Source organism: Eucalyptus grandis, chromosome 6, assembly GCF_016545825.1.
Source record: "Eucalyptus grandis isolate ANBG69807.140 chromosome 6, ASM1654582v1, whole genome shotgun sequence".
NCBI lineage: Eukaryota > Viridiplantae > Streptophyta > Magnoliopsida > Myrtales > Myrtaceae > Eucalyptus > Eucalyptus grandis.
In genome coordinates this window covers 32,596,403-32,613,104 of record NC_052617.1, presented here as the reverse complement: position 1 = coordinate 32,613,104, position 16,702 = coordinate 32,596,403, and the positions used below count along the sequence as shown (strand labels likewise).

Below are 16,702 nucleotides of genomic sequence, written 5' to 3'. Positions count from 1 at the left end.
TAAACATATAAAGAGTCAAGTGTATTACCATGATTTCACTTCTCAAAGAAAAATAAAATAAGCTCGGAAATGATAGTTGCTCAAACGACTTCTACTAAGTTCAAGTGTATTAAACCAAAAACAAGGATCTTAATTTTAAGGAATTATATCCCTTTTTGTATCTTCCTAAATGATCCATAATTATTTATTACAAAAAATATCACACGCATGGACAAATATGTAAACTACTTGCATGTTTGGTCCATGGAATGCCCATTCCTTTCCCCTCTTGTTTGGTTAGGACTTGGGAATGAAATGTGCATTTCCAAAGGGAATGCTTATTGAGTGTATCGCTTAATAAGAAAAAACAAATGAATGATAGACAAGAGATGGTAAAATAAATTATATTGTACATTACATGGTGAGCGATTTTCTCTTTCTTTCTTATTCTTTTACAGGCAGTTTGTTCTTCCCTTTTTTTTTGGTGTTGTCGTTCTTCCTTCTTTATTCCTAAGGTTTCATTTCTTTCGATTCAATAGATGTTATGATTAATTATTCATAAAAGTTGAATTGAGAAATCACTTTATTTTCTAATTTTATTTGAATAAATGCAAGTCAATATTCTAAATTTATTAAAGGGAATTCTCATATTCATTTCTTTTGCACTCGTTTCTTTTCCTTTATCTTTATTTTCACATGGTTTGTTTTAGTTCACCATCATAGGAATTAATTCAAAGCACTTATTTAGTAATTCATGTACTGAAATGCAAGGAGTAAAATTTACATCTCATTCCGAGGAAGAATACAAGAAAAAAATCAAGAAGAATGATCAATGGACGACTTAAGACTGCTCAGCAGACCTGAATCAGTATAGTCATTGTAGTCAAGCCAAGACTGCTCGAGTCTAAAGCAACCTAATGAACTAACCAAACGATAAATGGGAAACGTTAATCAGGAGTGGTGATCTCCGCAATGCTCATAGTAAAAGAAATCTCAATCTCCTTGTATATGATGAGGTTGATGACAACATAATGCGAATTGCCCATAGACTGAGATTTTCAGACACGGCGGTGATTCATCGACAAGCACAGTACAGAAAATCAGAGAGATAAACTCGGAGCAAAGAACTATATTCGCAACAATTGAGTATAAGTCAATCCATAGTGGGCAGATCAATTGATTTACACTTGAAAAGGCAACTCCCCAAATTGCTTTCGACCTCCTAAGTCTGTGTGTGAGAGAAATAAGAAAACAACATCTCAATGAACTCCAACATGTCTCCCTATTTCACAAGCCACAAATGACAAGATGAACACTGGACCAAACACTGGCACAGAACATTTATTAGTCTAAGAGACCAACAACAACAACAACAAACACCGACAGAAAGGTTAGTATCAACTGGCAGAAATCAAAGTATGCAACTTCACTTCTGAACAAAATCATATCCCTCATCAGGGCAATATGTTTTGCTTCTCGAGCCGAGAGACTGCCTTCTTGCCATAAGGATTGCTCTTGATTAGTGGATCATATCTCCTGAGCTCCGCTGACAAAATGTAGTAGATCTGGGTCTGCCGCTGCTCCTGCATCAAATGAGGAAAGATACCACAGCAGGCTAGCAATCAGAGGGATTGATCATGCAAAAAGGTATGAAGCTAATCTCCAATGTCGGAATGAAGTCCAGAGAACCGAATCTATAAAGGCTCAAAAACCTTGATAAGATTGACAGGGCTTTGTCTTGGGATGACACACGGATTGTAATTATTGCCATATCTTTGAAAATTGATTTTAGCAATTTACTTTTGTCTCTATTTTTCCTGGGGGGCTTAGGGATGGGCGAGGGGGACAAACCATAAAGAAAATTAAATCTTTTGAAATTTTGGAGCTCAGTGATGCCAAATCGTTCACGAATGCTGATCATGTATGAGAAAGATACTGAACACATTATGGCCGGTTCAATGCATGCGAAAACTGACCTTGGACACCTCAACTGCCCTTCGGATGACGTAATTTCCATATTCATTCAAGAGGACTGTCAGAAACTCTTCAAGCAACTCCACAACAATTTGTTTGAATTGGTTGTATCCCATCTCTTTCAAGCATTTCTCCACCACATTGCTACCGTACTTATTGCAGGATAGAATTGCATAGTTGCCAAGGAACTGTCTATGAAGATCATCAGCAACTTGTGGGATCTCCAAAGTCAGCAGATGTTGTACCACATAGTTGCTGGATGGAAAAAACAAAGAAAAACCAATTGAATTGGAAGGAAGTTGAGTTTGGTATCGAATAGTAAGAGTAGGATGAAGAGGGTATAGAGAAGCTAACCCATAGCAGTTTTCAGCTAGCAGAAGGGCATGGGTTGTAATTTCAGTCACAAGGCGATCTCTTTGCTTCCCTTGAGCATGTTCAACACATTGTTGCAGAATGCAGCATCCACTTTTATCAGTTGCAATCTCATAACACTTGGTAGCCACCAGATCATAGAGGATCTGCACAACAAATGCAGTACCGAAGTAAGGAAGCCAGTAGATACTAGGTAAGTGGAGGTAATCCATCGGAGAGCAAGTCCAAGAATAGTGAGAACAGTTTGAACCAAGTAGAGGAATGCCAGCACAAATAAAGGTTTGGAAAGTGGTAGTGCCTGCTGTCCCTGACCCAACGATTGATTTTCTTCATTTTCTTTTCTTAAGAGTCAGATCCAATTCTTATCATTGTTGCATCTCTGCACGGTCCAGCAAAAAGGCTTCTAATCCATGAAATTAAACATCTTCAAACCTCAGACGTCTCTATGTTTCTTTTTAGTCCAAGGACAACTTATACATTAACCAGATATTAACTAGAGTAGATCCAAACTGAAAATACTTTTCACCTAGCAACTGTTACTCCCATGTCTTGATTGGCATACATAAATCTCTGTGTCTGTTATCACAAGCAGCACTGATTCAACCTTTTAGATCAATCTCTATTCTCTTTTCAGTTTCTTTCACAGAAAAAGGATTCCACTTTACAAAAATTACAAAGGGCGACATGGGTGTAGTATACAATATATTTGTATCGTCCCATCTTGTCGAGCTCAAGAATAATGTAACTTCGGGGCTAGGACACTAATGAGTCGATCTTTTGTCTAAATAATAGAATAGAATGCATTATTCGATGCTTTAAAGCTAAAGCAACCAAAGTGTGACAATCCTTAGCTTATCTTTAATGACACAGAAAAAAACAGATCGTGACATGGTGAATTTTCCAGATGCATGACTAACTGTGTCTAAACTACCTAATTGGATTTCTCCTGCATAATTCTCAAATAGGAACATCAGACAGGAACTGATAGCCTCATTCTCTCACGCTAGAACTTCGTGCATTACTGGGCTGTTAAAGTCTTAGAGAGGAAATATTCCCTAAGAGATAGGTTCAAAACGATGGTGCTTGACAACCCATATTTTGCTGCTTTCTAGGAGTAAGTCCACAAGTACGAGCATTGTAAATAAATCCCACAAATATTGATAATCTCCTTTCCCAAGGAAAAGTTAAGAGTCAGATAATTTAAAAAGAGAAAAAAAAATCTACCAGTTTAATTCCTAACATATAGGAGCTTCGCAAAGAGACAACCAAAGCAATGTCACACTACCTCATTATCTTCATTAGAGAAGACCTTAAGGCAGTGCCGGATAACATGATGACCAATAGCGTTCTTGATCAATTGATACATAAAAGGCGCGAGGGCGTGTATAACCACATTCTTTTGCCAACGAGTGGTAAGCGTGTCCATCAACTTCTGTATGGAACGAATCCTGCAAAAGAACTAGAGTATCAGTATACCAAACGAATTGTCAATCCAGGCTCGTACGTAAGACTTTTGAGGAAATTCCTGTGAGGCCGCAACATACCCGTATGTGCTAAGGCATATGCTAACAATTTGAGAATTCCAGGTCACCGCATACAAAATTTGCTTCCTCTGTTCCTCGCTGCAGACCTCAAGGAGCCTCTGCACCACATGGTTCGCGAAAGGGTCAGTCATCAAGTAGCCGACGCGTTCGATAGTCTCCGAGAAAACTAGCTCCGCTTCATCCCTGTCCATCCTCTCCATCATGGAGAGTAGAACCCGGAAACCTTCTGGGTCCGTGGCGATGGACTCTATCCGGCCTCGCATAGCCTCTATAGATGTACAGTTCAACAGCACTTGCGCAAACTGCGCCCTCCTACCATTCAGGCTACTTCTGGAAACCAGCCCGCCTACACGAAAGCCATTATCAACCACACCCGAACAAAGCCTGGAATAGTCGTTGAACAACCCGTTTTGCTGCGAAAGATTTGTACTTTGCGAGACTTGGCTAATCCTATCCGCATAACAGTCCGATGAACCATCGCTATTCAAGCAAACCTGGCCATAAGCATTAAACGCCGGGCGAAGCGCCTCGGCCTCGGCCCCGGCCCCTGCCACGGAAAATTCTCGCCCGTCGGGACAAGACCCCAGCAGCCGGCGGCGTTCCCCGCCGGGGTGGCGAAGCTCCGGGGACCAGATACCGAAATTCCGCCGGCTGCTCGAGCAGCTGCTCAGCTCACTGTCCTTCCTCAAGGCCAGGCACATATCGTCCGCGCCGCCGCCGCCGTCCGGCTCGACGCCGCGGCCGCCACCCGGGCAGTACACGTACGCCCCGTGATCGGAGGGCGGGAGGAGGCTGAGGCGGGCCAGGGCGGCGTCTAGGGCTCGGGGGAAAGGGTTCGGCCGGGGGCGGTCCTGAGGGAAGGGGACCGCGGGGCGGGGTTTGGCGGGGCGGGAGCAGGCGGGCGTCGTAGGACTCGACGGGAAGCGACATGGGTCGAGAGCAAAGGACCCGACGGAGGGGAGGGGAGGGAGAGATGGGTCGGGGGTCGGGGTCGCCGCCGCCGCCGCCTGCTCGACTGACTGTCCGTCTGTCTCTACTCCGGGGAGGCGAAGGGAGAGGAAGGAGGAGGGCGAAGGAGAAATTTGTGGGGTGGCGTGTATATATAGAGAGAGAGAGAGAGAGAGAGGATACGGATGGGGAAGTTTGGAAAAGACCAGGAAAGATAATCAAAGATGAGATCTTTTTTTTTTTTTTTTTTTGCTTTTTTTTTTTTTGAGGGGGTGGGGAAGGAGGATCGATCGAGAAGCGGAGAGGGGGAGATGATATCGCTCGGAGGAGGGAGGAGGGTGGAGGGGAGGGTGGAGGGATTTTGGGGGAGAGGGGAAGGAAGATTGCGAAACGGGAAATCGGTTGACTGAGAGAGTGAGGGGGAGGGAGGGGGGAGGGGAGACTCTGCATGCAGTATATGGAAAGTTTTCATGAAGGCGAAAGGGACAGGCTTTTTGGGGGATTTCCTCGGTTTCGTCTCTTCGTTTTTTTTTTTTTTTTTTTTGTATATAGAGAGAGAGAAAAGGTGTGGGGGCAGAGTGCCACGCGGCGTGGAGAGGTTGGGTGGCCAACGTGGGGAAGGGACCGGGTCCCTCTTGTTTGTTTTGGGCCCCCATCCCTTGGTGGGGCCCACTTGGGATTTTCTTCCTCCCTCCCTCCCTCCCCTTTTGCAAATCTCTTTCTTCCCAGCTCTTTTCGAGGAAAGAGGACAGAAGTAGGTCCTGAACTTTCTTTCAATATAGAGCGTTGAATATTTTCATAAAGTCTGAAGACTCTTGAAAATATGTGCTCAAAGTCTAAGACTACATTCGATAAATCAAAAGTTTGAAAATGACATTGTATGTTAAGTCCGTGTCCAAGAACCACGTTACTTATTAAGTCAATATTCATAAATTATTTGTAATACTATCCCAATTCTTTTTGGCAATTTTTCTTGATTTTTAATTTTCAAGTTACTTTTTTTTTTTGAACCTTTATAGGGTTTCTTACTTTGCATTCATCAGCTTGTCGATTTTGTTTGTTTGCATTTACGAGCAATATAGGATTGAATTCAAGGGATTCGATTTAATGTTATGTACATAGATAGCCTAAAAGTATGTGCATAAAGCAGTTACTAAAAAAATTAAATGTGCACTTGAATAAGATGGATGTTATTGGTCTGTCTTTCTCAGTTTGCATGGAAAGTACCAATTCTATTATTTTAGCTCTTTGATTATATATCTATATGAAGCAAACTCGTGTTAGTTTCAATATCAAACTAAACCAGTAAATTTCATGAAAGCTCATACTATATACTTCAATCATATCCGTATAATATCAATGGGTAAAAAGAATATGTATAGCATAAGATGGGCGGAAAATTTTGTGATTTTACAAAGTAATCAAAGATGGCAATGAGATGATTCTATGAATGTCTAATGCTTTCCTATTTCAAATTTACATCAATTCAAGATTGTTATTCTTCCAACATGGACAAATCTTCAAATATACGTTTTTTCTACTTATACATGTATTGATTTACTATTTCTCACTCTTCTTTTGCCTGTTATGCGGAATTGCAAATTGGAAACCATATCATTCTCTATATTATTAAATTTTAAGAACAATCTATTGGACACTGAAATTTAAGGTAGTCAAAAGTCCTTAGTCCAATTCATAATATCATCTATTTTATATATCTTAACTACCCAATTTGTCTCTTTGGACCCTTATTACATTATCTTACCTAAATTAAATGCCATGATGTAATATTTGATAACATCACAGAAATCGAAAAACAATTGCATTTTAGGAATAGTAACTTCCTTCTTCAATTTTGAAAATTAATTTAGTCAAAATCCATCAATTTAAAATATGTAACCAAAATCTTCCGTGCACACTTTAAATTATATATGCAAGGGGGAAAATATGTGTTAATATGGAAGAAAGTTAAAGGTCTCTCTCTCTCTCTCTCTCTCTCTCTAGACATTAGATTATGGATGGGGCTATTTTCACTCTTTTTATTTAAAACATGGACTTTTTATATATACCGACCAAATTATTCTCAACTTTATTAAATAGGCAAATTACTGATACATTTATGGGCAAATTAATTATCAATGAATTGCTACATTCCTATCTCGATATTATTCAATATTTTGCTTTTCTAAAAAAAAAAAAAATTCTTGAACCTAACTTGCAGAGAACAATTTAGATTTTCCTCAACAAAAGGGGAAAAAAAAAGTTGACTGTGCATTCAACTTGAATCTCAATTCAGGATCTTAATTAATTTTTCTTCCAATCTTGAAACATAAAGATTGGAATAAGATTAAAAAGAAAAAGAAAAAAGAAAAGGAAGATAAAGATCAAGACTAAACTTCTTTTATTTTTTAATCATGGAGAAGGTTATCAATATTGCTCTTGAATCCTATCTTCAAAATTCTTTTTCTATGAGTACTTGTACGTTTGAATGCGAAGGAGATGTAATTAGATTTGGAGTTCCATTAAAATCACTTAAAACGAGGACATAAGAAAGATTGAGCAATCTTCTAGCAAGTCAAATTATCAACATTATATCTTTTAACAAATTAATGAATTCATAATGGCAAAAAGCATATATATATCTTCTGGCTTGAAAGTATAGTTTTTAGTCAGGACAAAGGCATCTTTTAATTTTACCGAAACAAAAGGCCGTTCTACATAAGTTAATTAATCTATTTTTGGAAATGTGGCGCAAATATGGTATTAAATCTTATTAAGAGGGGTAATTTTAACGAAATATTGAACCAAATCATGTGCTTAAAGGGTAGTTTATTCAATTAACATAAAAATGGGGGTAGCCCAAAGGATGTGGAAATAGCGCCACGCTAGATTATTTATTTCAATTTTAATTTTTCCAGCACGTTATGTATGTGCACCATACACATGTAATTTATATGAGAAACATGATGCATGAAGCGATTTTGCAAATGAGGGCTTCACATGATTGGGATTCACTCTTCATATCCTTTGTGTGGAGCGATGTTTATTTTCTTATGAAATTACTTATCATTTAGCTCTATCATTTCCAGTAATATAAATAGTTTCTTCCCTTTTTTTCGTTTCACATCTCACGCGTTAATGCTAGTTTAAGCAGTAATTGTAGGATGAGAAAAATCGAAATTCAAATTCGAATTAGGCATGGCAGATATTTTGATGTTACTTGACAATAACCTTGAGAAGTTACAATTTTGTCCCACTTGATAAAAATACGTTGTTATCTACTTAGAATGTGCAATATGCGTGTGAATTGCAGAAATTTTTGGGGCAAGCGTTTTAGATTGAAACCCTCCAATTTTGCTTTACAATATAGAGATGTTCTCTCTTCTAACTTTCTTTCATTGGATCAGCTTTCATGCGCAAAAAATATGAAACATAGTTCATGTCGATCTCTCCATACAGTTACTTTTACAAGAGATGTCGCGAGTGATTGAGAAATATTATAACACTGATTATCTTCTCAAAGAGATGATTACGGTTAAAGTTTCTCTACGAGGTTTGGTTCATATACTCTTTACGTTTAGGTGATCTTTCTCCACCTATTAATTAAGGTTTTTGGGTTAGACTTTTCTTTATTGTATTTGCATTGACATGCTCTCATTCACACTACAAGAAATCAAAGTCGGACTTCAATATCCATATTATGAAAAGCATGGCCCTCAATTCGTAATGTCTAGAGTAGCGATGAACCCCTAGTAGCGCTTGATTAATCATACACACATCCAACGTTGTCCCTTCGTGTATAAGTTGGTGGTGGAATGTGCTTTACATTTGATTTAACGATAGGGGGAAAACTTGATGATCGATCTACGTTTGTTGTTCATACATATAACATAATTTTCAGGCATGAACAGCTCAATTTTTCACATGGAAAACAGTGAAACGTAGTATTTCCCTATATGCTATATGTAGATATGAAAAGAATGAAAAGTTCGATTTGAAGGACTCTGCAAGTCACATTATAATCGGAAGAAATGACCTCAGATCATGCCCTTCATCTGCCAGTTTTCCAGGAACTTCAACCGTACAAACTGCAAAGGGCGTTTGTAACTTTCATGACAAGACAGAAGCAACCCCTAAAATAATCTGTCCGGTTTCATCAAATCAAGATTGATAAGACTAGATAATGTGCCTGACACACATGATCTCCAAATTAAATAGTGCCAAGGGGCACAAAGACAGATATTACTGTAAAACTTAAAAAACAACGCAATATGCACTCTAGTCCAGTGTCCGACATAGGAGTCATCAAATATCAACTAGAATTTGCTGCATCACTTGATAAATATGATTTTATATTCTTAAAATACAGGACTTAACAAAATAAATGCCCATTATTCCAATCACAATGGTTGGGTGGTCCGCTTTCATCATACTCTCTGCTCTTCTATACGCTCAGCAATCTATTGTGTTTCTTCATTTTCTCTTGGCCAGAAGATTTCCAAATGCATGTTCTGTCCCATTTGCTATGTATTGTTTTCTGAAGAGGAAAGGTGGAAATAAAGGAAAAAAAGGCAATATACCTATGAGGTGTGCAAAACTTGATCAGAGCAAATTCACAATGCTTCTCAACAGCTGGGTATGCAGTTCCTTATAGGCTACTTGGGTCCGTTTCCCTCTTGGCTCCTCACAGAAAATTAGAGATTGCCACTTTGAATATGAACAAATTGCACATATTCAAGTGACACTCCAATCAAGGTCTACGGGCACAATTTTTCTCTGATGGGGTTTCTTGCGAGTGGAAATTTCTGAAGATTCAATGTCCAATGCGAGAGAACTTTGTGCTGAGCCAAGCAGAGGAAATTATGCGACCAAACAAGAGGAGATATATGATGAAGGATATATAGGCTGCTGTGCCTATGCAAACCAAGAAACCGATGAACAGCCCCTTCACTTCAGAAGTTATGAAATTCACCAACAGATAGCCATTGATCATTATCAAAATTGCAGCCACAGTCCAGGCCACCCTCTAGAAAACCAATAAACAAGTAACAAGTCAATCATCAGGTGAGCATCAGCTGTAACACAAGTAGATCATGTCTAGTGTAACAATCTCAAGTACTTCTGCACAGAGTTCGACGAAATTTGGACCCAGAATAAGGTGGTGATGAGAAAGATGTGCACAAAAGTGCAAACCCTAAAAAGAAAGATAATTAAAAACAAGAAAAAAAGCCACAAAAAAACCCCAAACTTTACCAACTAACACATTTATCCCAAACTTTTTTTTGTGTAATCAAAAACCCTAAATTTTTATCCATGTGACACATTTATCTCAAACTTTTTTCTGTGACACCAAAAAACCCAAACTTATACTTGTGTGACACCAAAGACCCTAAACTTTTGTTTTGTAACACCAAAAATCCCAAACTTATATTCACGTGACATATTTACCCCCAAAAAATTTGGCATCATAGAAAAAAGTTTGGGGTTTTTAGTATCACAAGACAAAATTTTAGAGTAAATGTGTCACACTACACAAGTTTAGGATAAATATGTCACATAGGTAAAAGTTTGGGGTTTTTAGTGTCACAAAAAAGAAGAAGTTTGAGGTAAATGTGTCACAATTGGCATAATTTAAGGTTTTTGGTGGCTTTTACCCTCGAAACAAAGAACAACAGAACTCAACAACAAACAGCAGTCAGTTGTCTGGATAGTCAAACATGGTTGCTCGCCTTCCTTAGAGCAGTCCGTGCTTCAGATGCAAAGCACAATTGTCCGGTAAGCAGGGCAAAATATAAAAGATGAAGCAAAGTAAGATTGGTCCAATTGTTAGGAGCTGTTATTTCACATATCGCTCTGACTAGACCTAAGTCTCAAGACACACCAACCTTCCTGTACCATCTCTTAAGACTCACCATCCTTCCTCTACCTTATGCGTAAAAAAGAAGTTGGCCATCCTTCTTCTGTCCGATCAAAGAATGATCAGACAGAAAAAATTGGCTTCTATTTTAATCATATCAACATTCAAGTCTCAGCATCCTTATTTCTATTTATCCTTTAATTGCTTCATTTCTTGCCAACTTTGCAAATGCTCACTGATTCATTCCTTCAACAGACTAGCAACTTTACTTTTTTTGGAACTCTCTAAACTTGTCGAACTTACTACAATTCCAATTGGCTAAGGGGACTATTGCAGCTTGAACAATTCTCACTAATTAACCCTCCATCTCTAGCTTTCTCCAACCATCATCTCAAGAGAAAAGCTAGCATGAACTCAAAATTGGGCACCGGCACAACACAATGTCAATCCAAGTCATTCACCCAAAGGGAAATATCTAAAAAGAAGCAAGCAGAATGGTGACTCCAGCACAATTATCAAAAGTAATTTCTTGTTGGATCCAAGACAACCTGCAAAGAGTACATGGAGAATATATTGTAACCAAAGGATGAGTAAAAAGAAATCACCTCGAGGAGAGGACCAATTTTGAAGGAACCCATTAGATGCTCCTGGGATACCATAGTGAGAAGAGGTATCAGCGCAAAAGGAATCTGTATACACTGAAGCACATTGAGCCATTCATTCAAAATGTCCAGAGAAGCTTCAGACGTGTTGAAGACAATAGCCACTAGTATTGTGGGCACGATGGCGAGGCTCCTCGAGATAGTTGCCCTAAGCCATTTCTTAAGACGCAGGTTGAGAAAACCTTCCATAATGAACTGCCCAGCATATGTGCCGGTTATCGTACTACTCTGTCCAGCTGCTAGCAAACCGATACCCCATATATAAAGTATTGGAAAGAACCCTCCCCCATACTTCTCCTGAAGATAATTCCCAGCATTCACTAGCCCAATTGTCTTGGCTTCTTCTGTACCATAGAATCCCTTGGCAAAAACAGACGTCACAAGCAAATTTATTATGAACATGACCAAAAGAGCAGCTGACGACTCAATGGAGTAGTAATTCAGCGCCTCTTGGACCCGGCCTTTATCCTGGTGATCAATGTTTCTCGACTGCACCAAGGCAGAGTGCAAGAACACATTGTGAGGGGTTATAACACAGCCCACCACTCCCACGGCTTGCCTAATCGTCTTTGAACTAAGTCTTGGAAGGAGAAGACCTGCAGGAAGGATCTGAGCCCCGGATAGCTACTAGTTGCATTTATAGCATCTTGTGGATGCTAAAATGAACCCACAAGTGAAGTGACAGGGAAAGTTTCTTACCGGTTATAAGCTCTTTTCCGCTGGGTTTTGTCTCCACAAACATGCAGGCAAAGGTCAAGGCCATTGTTGATATGAGAACTGCAAAAACAGCTTCTAATTTCCTCACTCCATAGTTCTCAAGGAATAAAAACATGAAACTAGTCATAAAGGGAAATCAGTCAATTATCGGTGCATACCAGATAATATCAATTTATCCAGTGAAAGAGAAGTGTTCAAGCAATAATCATAAGGAAAGGACATAAGCATGAACATATAATTGTCACAGTGACAATCCAGATTGAGAGTACAGTACACCCAGTGCATAGAAAGACTGAAAGTTCACCTACATCCGACAATGAGGTAAAGACATGAGAAACTGTACATGCTGCAGCACATATAGCTAGGAACTAAAATTTATATATTAATACCAATATAACTACAACTGTATATAAAATAAAATTATCTGTCAGTACACATAAAGATCTCATCCCCTTTTCCTTGTATCAGGGTCCTAGGTGTAAAAAAGTTGTGGTGAGGCGCACCTTCCAATTTGGTTCTTAAGGGATCTGAAAAATGTATTCCCCAAGCCAAACCACATTCACCTCAATGTGACCTAAGATGCACTACCATTTCTCTGTCACAGAAAGAAACTAATGATCTTGATGAACTCTTTAAACTTTTCTTTATTTGAAAAGTCAATTAACTCCGAAACATACACTGCTATTAATAATAACACATTCAAACATTTTTCTTCACTGTGACTTAAGCTCCATTTCAACTTCTGAGTCGCAAAACACGGGATGCAATTCAGAGAGTTCTCTTTTGTCACTACCCTAATGACCACTATGGTGCTTTCCCTCAGACATGCCAATTAATTCTATCACAAGAAGCATAGATCTCAGTTGCCTGTCTAAGCTGCAGCAAAGGCAGCAAACAAGATCCAGTAGCTTCAAGGGACAAACTATGGAATTATCAAGGTTCCTCCTACCGTTGAGAGCCTTTCACAAGTTGACGAATACCACAATGGTAAACATGAAGCCGCAAAAGTTCCGACTGCCCACAAGATAACACAGTAATATCGAGGAATAAGCTAATGCTTCCACTCACAGGGTCTAAACAATATCTGAGATACCCATGTTTTTATTGCTTTGAGATGACTAATAACAATCACAGATGCACATTCTCACGTGGATTTATTTTATATACTTTCCAATGCTATATTAAGCAATGAAGAGAAACATAATCAACTATTCTATCCCACCGCTTACCAATAAGCTATAGTTTGTTCGAATGCTATGCAACACGACCGGTTTATCTATGAAGTCAGCCCTAGTATAACACTTGTTAAGACTAATGCTCAACAAACTAATAATGGTCTTCTAAGAATAACTTGAATAAAATAGTGTGGCAGAACTTAGTGAACTCTGCATTCCGCTCAGATTGTCAAAATGCCTGACTTCATCACTGTCGCTTTCGAAATCAATCTTAATATACTTTAGCGTTCAAACCTGAGGAACAAACAATTGAAGATCAATCGTCACCCACCAATCTGACGCAGTGATAATGACCCCGGCCCAGAGCGGCAGCACCCCGCGGCTGAGCACCTGGATCCCGATGGCGCTCCCAATAACCTCCTGAATGTCCGCAGCGACGAGGGTGACCTCGGCCATGACCCACAGCACCAGCCGCGTCCAATTCGGGTACTCCTGCCTGCACAGCTCCGCCAGGTGCCGGCCGGTCGCGACGCCGAGCCGGGCCGACAGCATCTGCAGCAAGAGCCCCATCAGCGTCGCCCACATCAGCAGCCAGAGCAGGGAGTACCCGGCGATGGCGCCGGCCTGGAGATCCCCCTCGAGGTTCCCCGGATCCAGGAACGCGATGCTCATCAGGAAACCCGGGCCGGTGAAGAGCCAGAGCTTCTTCCACGAGAAGGGAGGCGCGGCGGCGGGATCTGCGGGGAGGGCGGCGGCTGCGTCGACGTCGAAGACCCGGACCTTGGCCCGGGTCGAGAATGCGGACTCGGGTCCGTACTCGCGGTCCCGGTCATCGTCGGACGACGACGGCGGCGACGGCGGAGAGGGAGGATGGGGAGGCGAGTGAAGGGGCTTGGAGGGCAAGAGACGGTTCTCTTCGTCGTCGTCGCGGCGCTTGCCATGGTGGCGTTCTTGGGGGTCGGGTCGGGTGGCCGGAGAAGGCATCGCCGGAGACTCGTCGGATCTGCGAATTACGGGTTTGCATGCGAAAGAGGATGCGGGACCGGTGGGGTACTCCTGTCTTTTGCTGACGTGCCGAGGAAAATCCCCAAAAAGAGAAGAGAATAATCGGTGATGCGGTCGTGCCGTGCGAGAGGAGAGAGCGGTGAAAGTTGCGCAATTCTCGGTGACCGGACGCTTTTTTTCTCTTTTTGCCCGAGTTACTTCATTAGAGAAAAGGTACCCGATTAATGGGTGCTACAATTTCTAAGGTAATGGCATCCCTAAATCTTCGAGAAAATATTAGGCACCTTAGTTATGCTATGTCCATAAAATTTTAATTCAATTATTGTGCGACACATGTCATTTGTGTGGATTGAAAAGTAATATATCGTCATTTTTTTTTATGTTACACTTGCTTTTTTTTCTTCTTTCTTTTTTTCTCACATCATTGTAGCCGCGGAGCTGAAACCCAAGGCTTGCCATGACCACGGCTAGGGGGCTCCACCTTGAGTAATTGTGGTCGTGAGCTCGAGATATGACGATCATGATTACGAGCTCATCCTCAAGCAACCATGGCTATGTTGACCTCGAGCCCTGGGCTCAAGCTTGAGCTCCACGGCCATAGCAATTGTGAGAATGTAAATTAATCGTCCATGGGCTCTTTTGATGTGGTTATCTAGCACAATAGAAAAAAAAAAAAAAAGAAAAGATAGAGACAACTCTATGTGCTTGACACTCGAATTGCCATGACTATTGTAAGCTCTAGGCTTGAGGTTGAGTTTTGCGGCCATGGTGGCCACGAGCCTTAGGCTCGAGCTCTGCAATCGAGGACAAAAAAGACGTCGGTGACGCGGATTTGGATGAGCCGCTAGGAGGCCCTCCAACATCGGCCCTTTTTGGTGTCCATGGGGGAGCAAAGAAATTGCAGAGGGAGTTGGAGAGAGAAAGTCAAGGAGGAGTAGGTGACAGTGGGGGAGAGAAAAGTTGGCCCCACGCTGGTCCCTTCAATCGTAATTGACTTCCAAGGTGAGCCAGAGCGACAAGTGTCACTTACTTAGTGGACTTGTGTAAAAATGACATGGCAACACTAATGTATCCAATATTTTCTCCCAAATCTTAGAATCACTGATCCATGGAAAGTAAAATTACTCATGTCCTTTAATTAGACTCCTAATTGGCTGAACAAAGAAGTTAGTGGCAGCTATAGAATAAGAAGGTTTAAAATTGATGAGAAACCAAATTGCAATCATTAAAATTTAAATGACTGGGCAAGGAATGTCTACTTAACTTACCTTGGGAGGGTCGCAACAAGGTATAGCACTAGGTGTGCAGATTTAGGGATGGAACCAAGACAGGTAAACTAAAGTACCCAACTCGCTCAAACCTCAACAAGACGTAAATGGGTAGTGGGTTTGGGATGAGTTTAGAGTGAATTGCTAAAATCTCAAAACCTTTGATAGTTAGGATAAAATTCAAGATAGGACTTTTATCTATTGTATATTTCTTTCTTGCTAAAGATAGAATAGAGTTGATTATAAGAAGGATCTAGTTCATGTAAAATTATATCATGAGGAAGTATGATAAAAGATTGATAGGATTTTTAATATTCATAATATAAAAATTATTTTTCTCGAATAAAAATTATTAAATTAATAAAATTAAAATAATATTTGAATTATAAAATAAAAATTCAAAATAGAAAATAATAAAAATTCTTTATTATTTATTATTTATATATCCGAATTTCCTTTTATCTTATAATATAAATTCAATAATGTATATTTTATATTTAGCATTTATATTTATTACAGATTTTAAGTATTTTGGTATTTTAGAAATATTAAAAAAATTTAGAAAATGATAAAGGGGGAAGAAATAAAAAAGAGGGAAAAATAATAAAAGATAAGCAAATAAAAATGAAGTAGGCAAGAGAATTGTGAGAGATTTTTACCATCTTAGTTTGTGTAATTTTTAGGTTTATTTATAATGATATGTCGTTCATACCAAATAATGGATAGAATATGCGATTCATTGTTAAAGGAATCATAATTGTATAAATGAAAATAACCCCCCATTAATCAATTTAGGATTATTGTGCGATCTATATCTTAAATAGCAAATGAGCTCGTTACAACTAGGGATGAGTGGTTTAGGTTTCAAGTGTTCCTGGTTTTGTATAGGTTTCATTTGAAAATAGGAATTTAGAATTTATTCGTTGGAACAAGTTATTCATATCTCGAAACTCATCTTGCATACCCTAAAAAGTGGAACTTACCCTATTACAAGTTTCAGGATTGGCTCTAGGGTCTATCCACGTTCCGTTTTTATTATTAATTGAACGATTATAGTAAATTATCACTTTTAATACTTCTTGTTATAATTCGTTGATTATAACCTATATTTATACATGCGAAAAAATATGAAATATTAACAAAGTAAGAGTCTTAATCATAAAATGGAAGCTCGGACTGATGGTTCCATATTATACACTCA

The 16,702-nt window shown here is 39.6% G+C and overlaps 2 protein-coding genes across 2 annotated transcripts; both read right to left on the bottom strand.

Annotated features, from left to right (window-relative positions):
• Nucleotides 1-1,121: 1,121 nt before the first annotated feature.
• Nucleotides 1,122-6,598, bottom strand: LOC104449284 (putative pumilio homolog 8, chloroplastic). The gene is made up of 6 exons (XM_039314508.1): nt 6,583-6,598; nt 3,870-4,902; nt 3,611-3,773; nt 2,308-2,471; nt 1,956-2,208; nt 1,122-1,562 (listed from the first exon to the last, which is right to left on the bottom strand). Exons 1-6 carry the CDS (start codon nt 6,596-6,598, stop codon nt 1,434-1,436), a joined length of 1,758 nt encoding a protein of 585 aa, XP_039170442.1. The 3' UTR covers nt 1,122-1,433.
• A 2,396-nt stretch (nt 6,599-8,994) lies between these two features.
• Nucleotides 8,995-14,453, bottom strand: LOC104449285 (metal transporter Nramp2). Its single transcript, XM_010063401.3, has 4 exons — nt 13,560-14,453; nt 12,036-12,172; nt 11,280-11,932; nt 8,995-9,843 (listed from the first exon to the last, which is right to left on the bottom strand). Exons 1-4 carry the CDS (start codon nt 14,210-14,212, stop codon nt 9,631-9,633), a joined length of 1,656 nt encoding a protein of 551 aa, XP_010061703.1. The 5' UTR covers nt 14,213-14,453; the 3' UTR covers nt 8,995-9,630.
• Nucleotides 14,454-16,702: the final 2,249 nt, after the last annotated feature.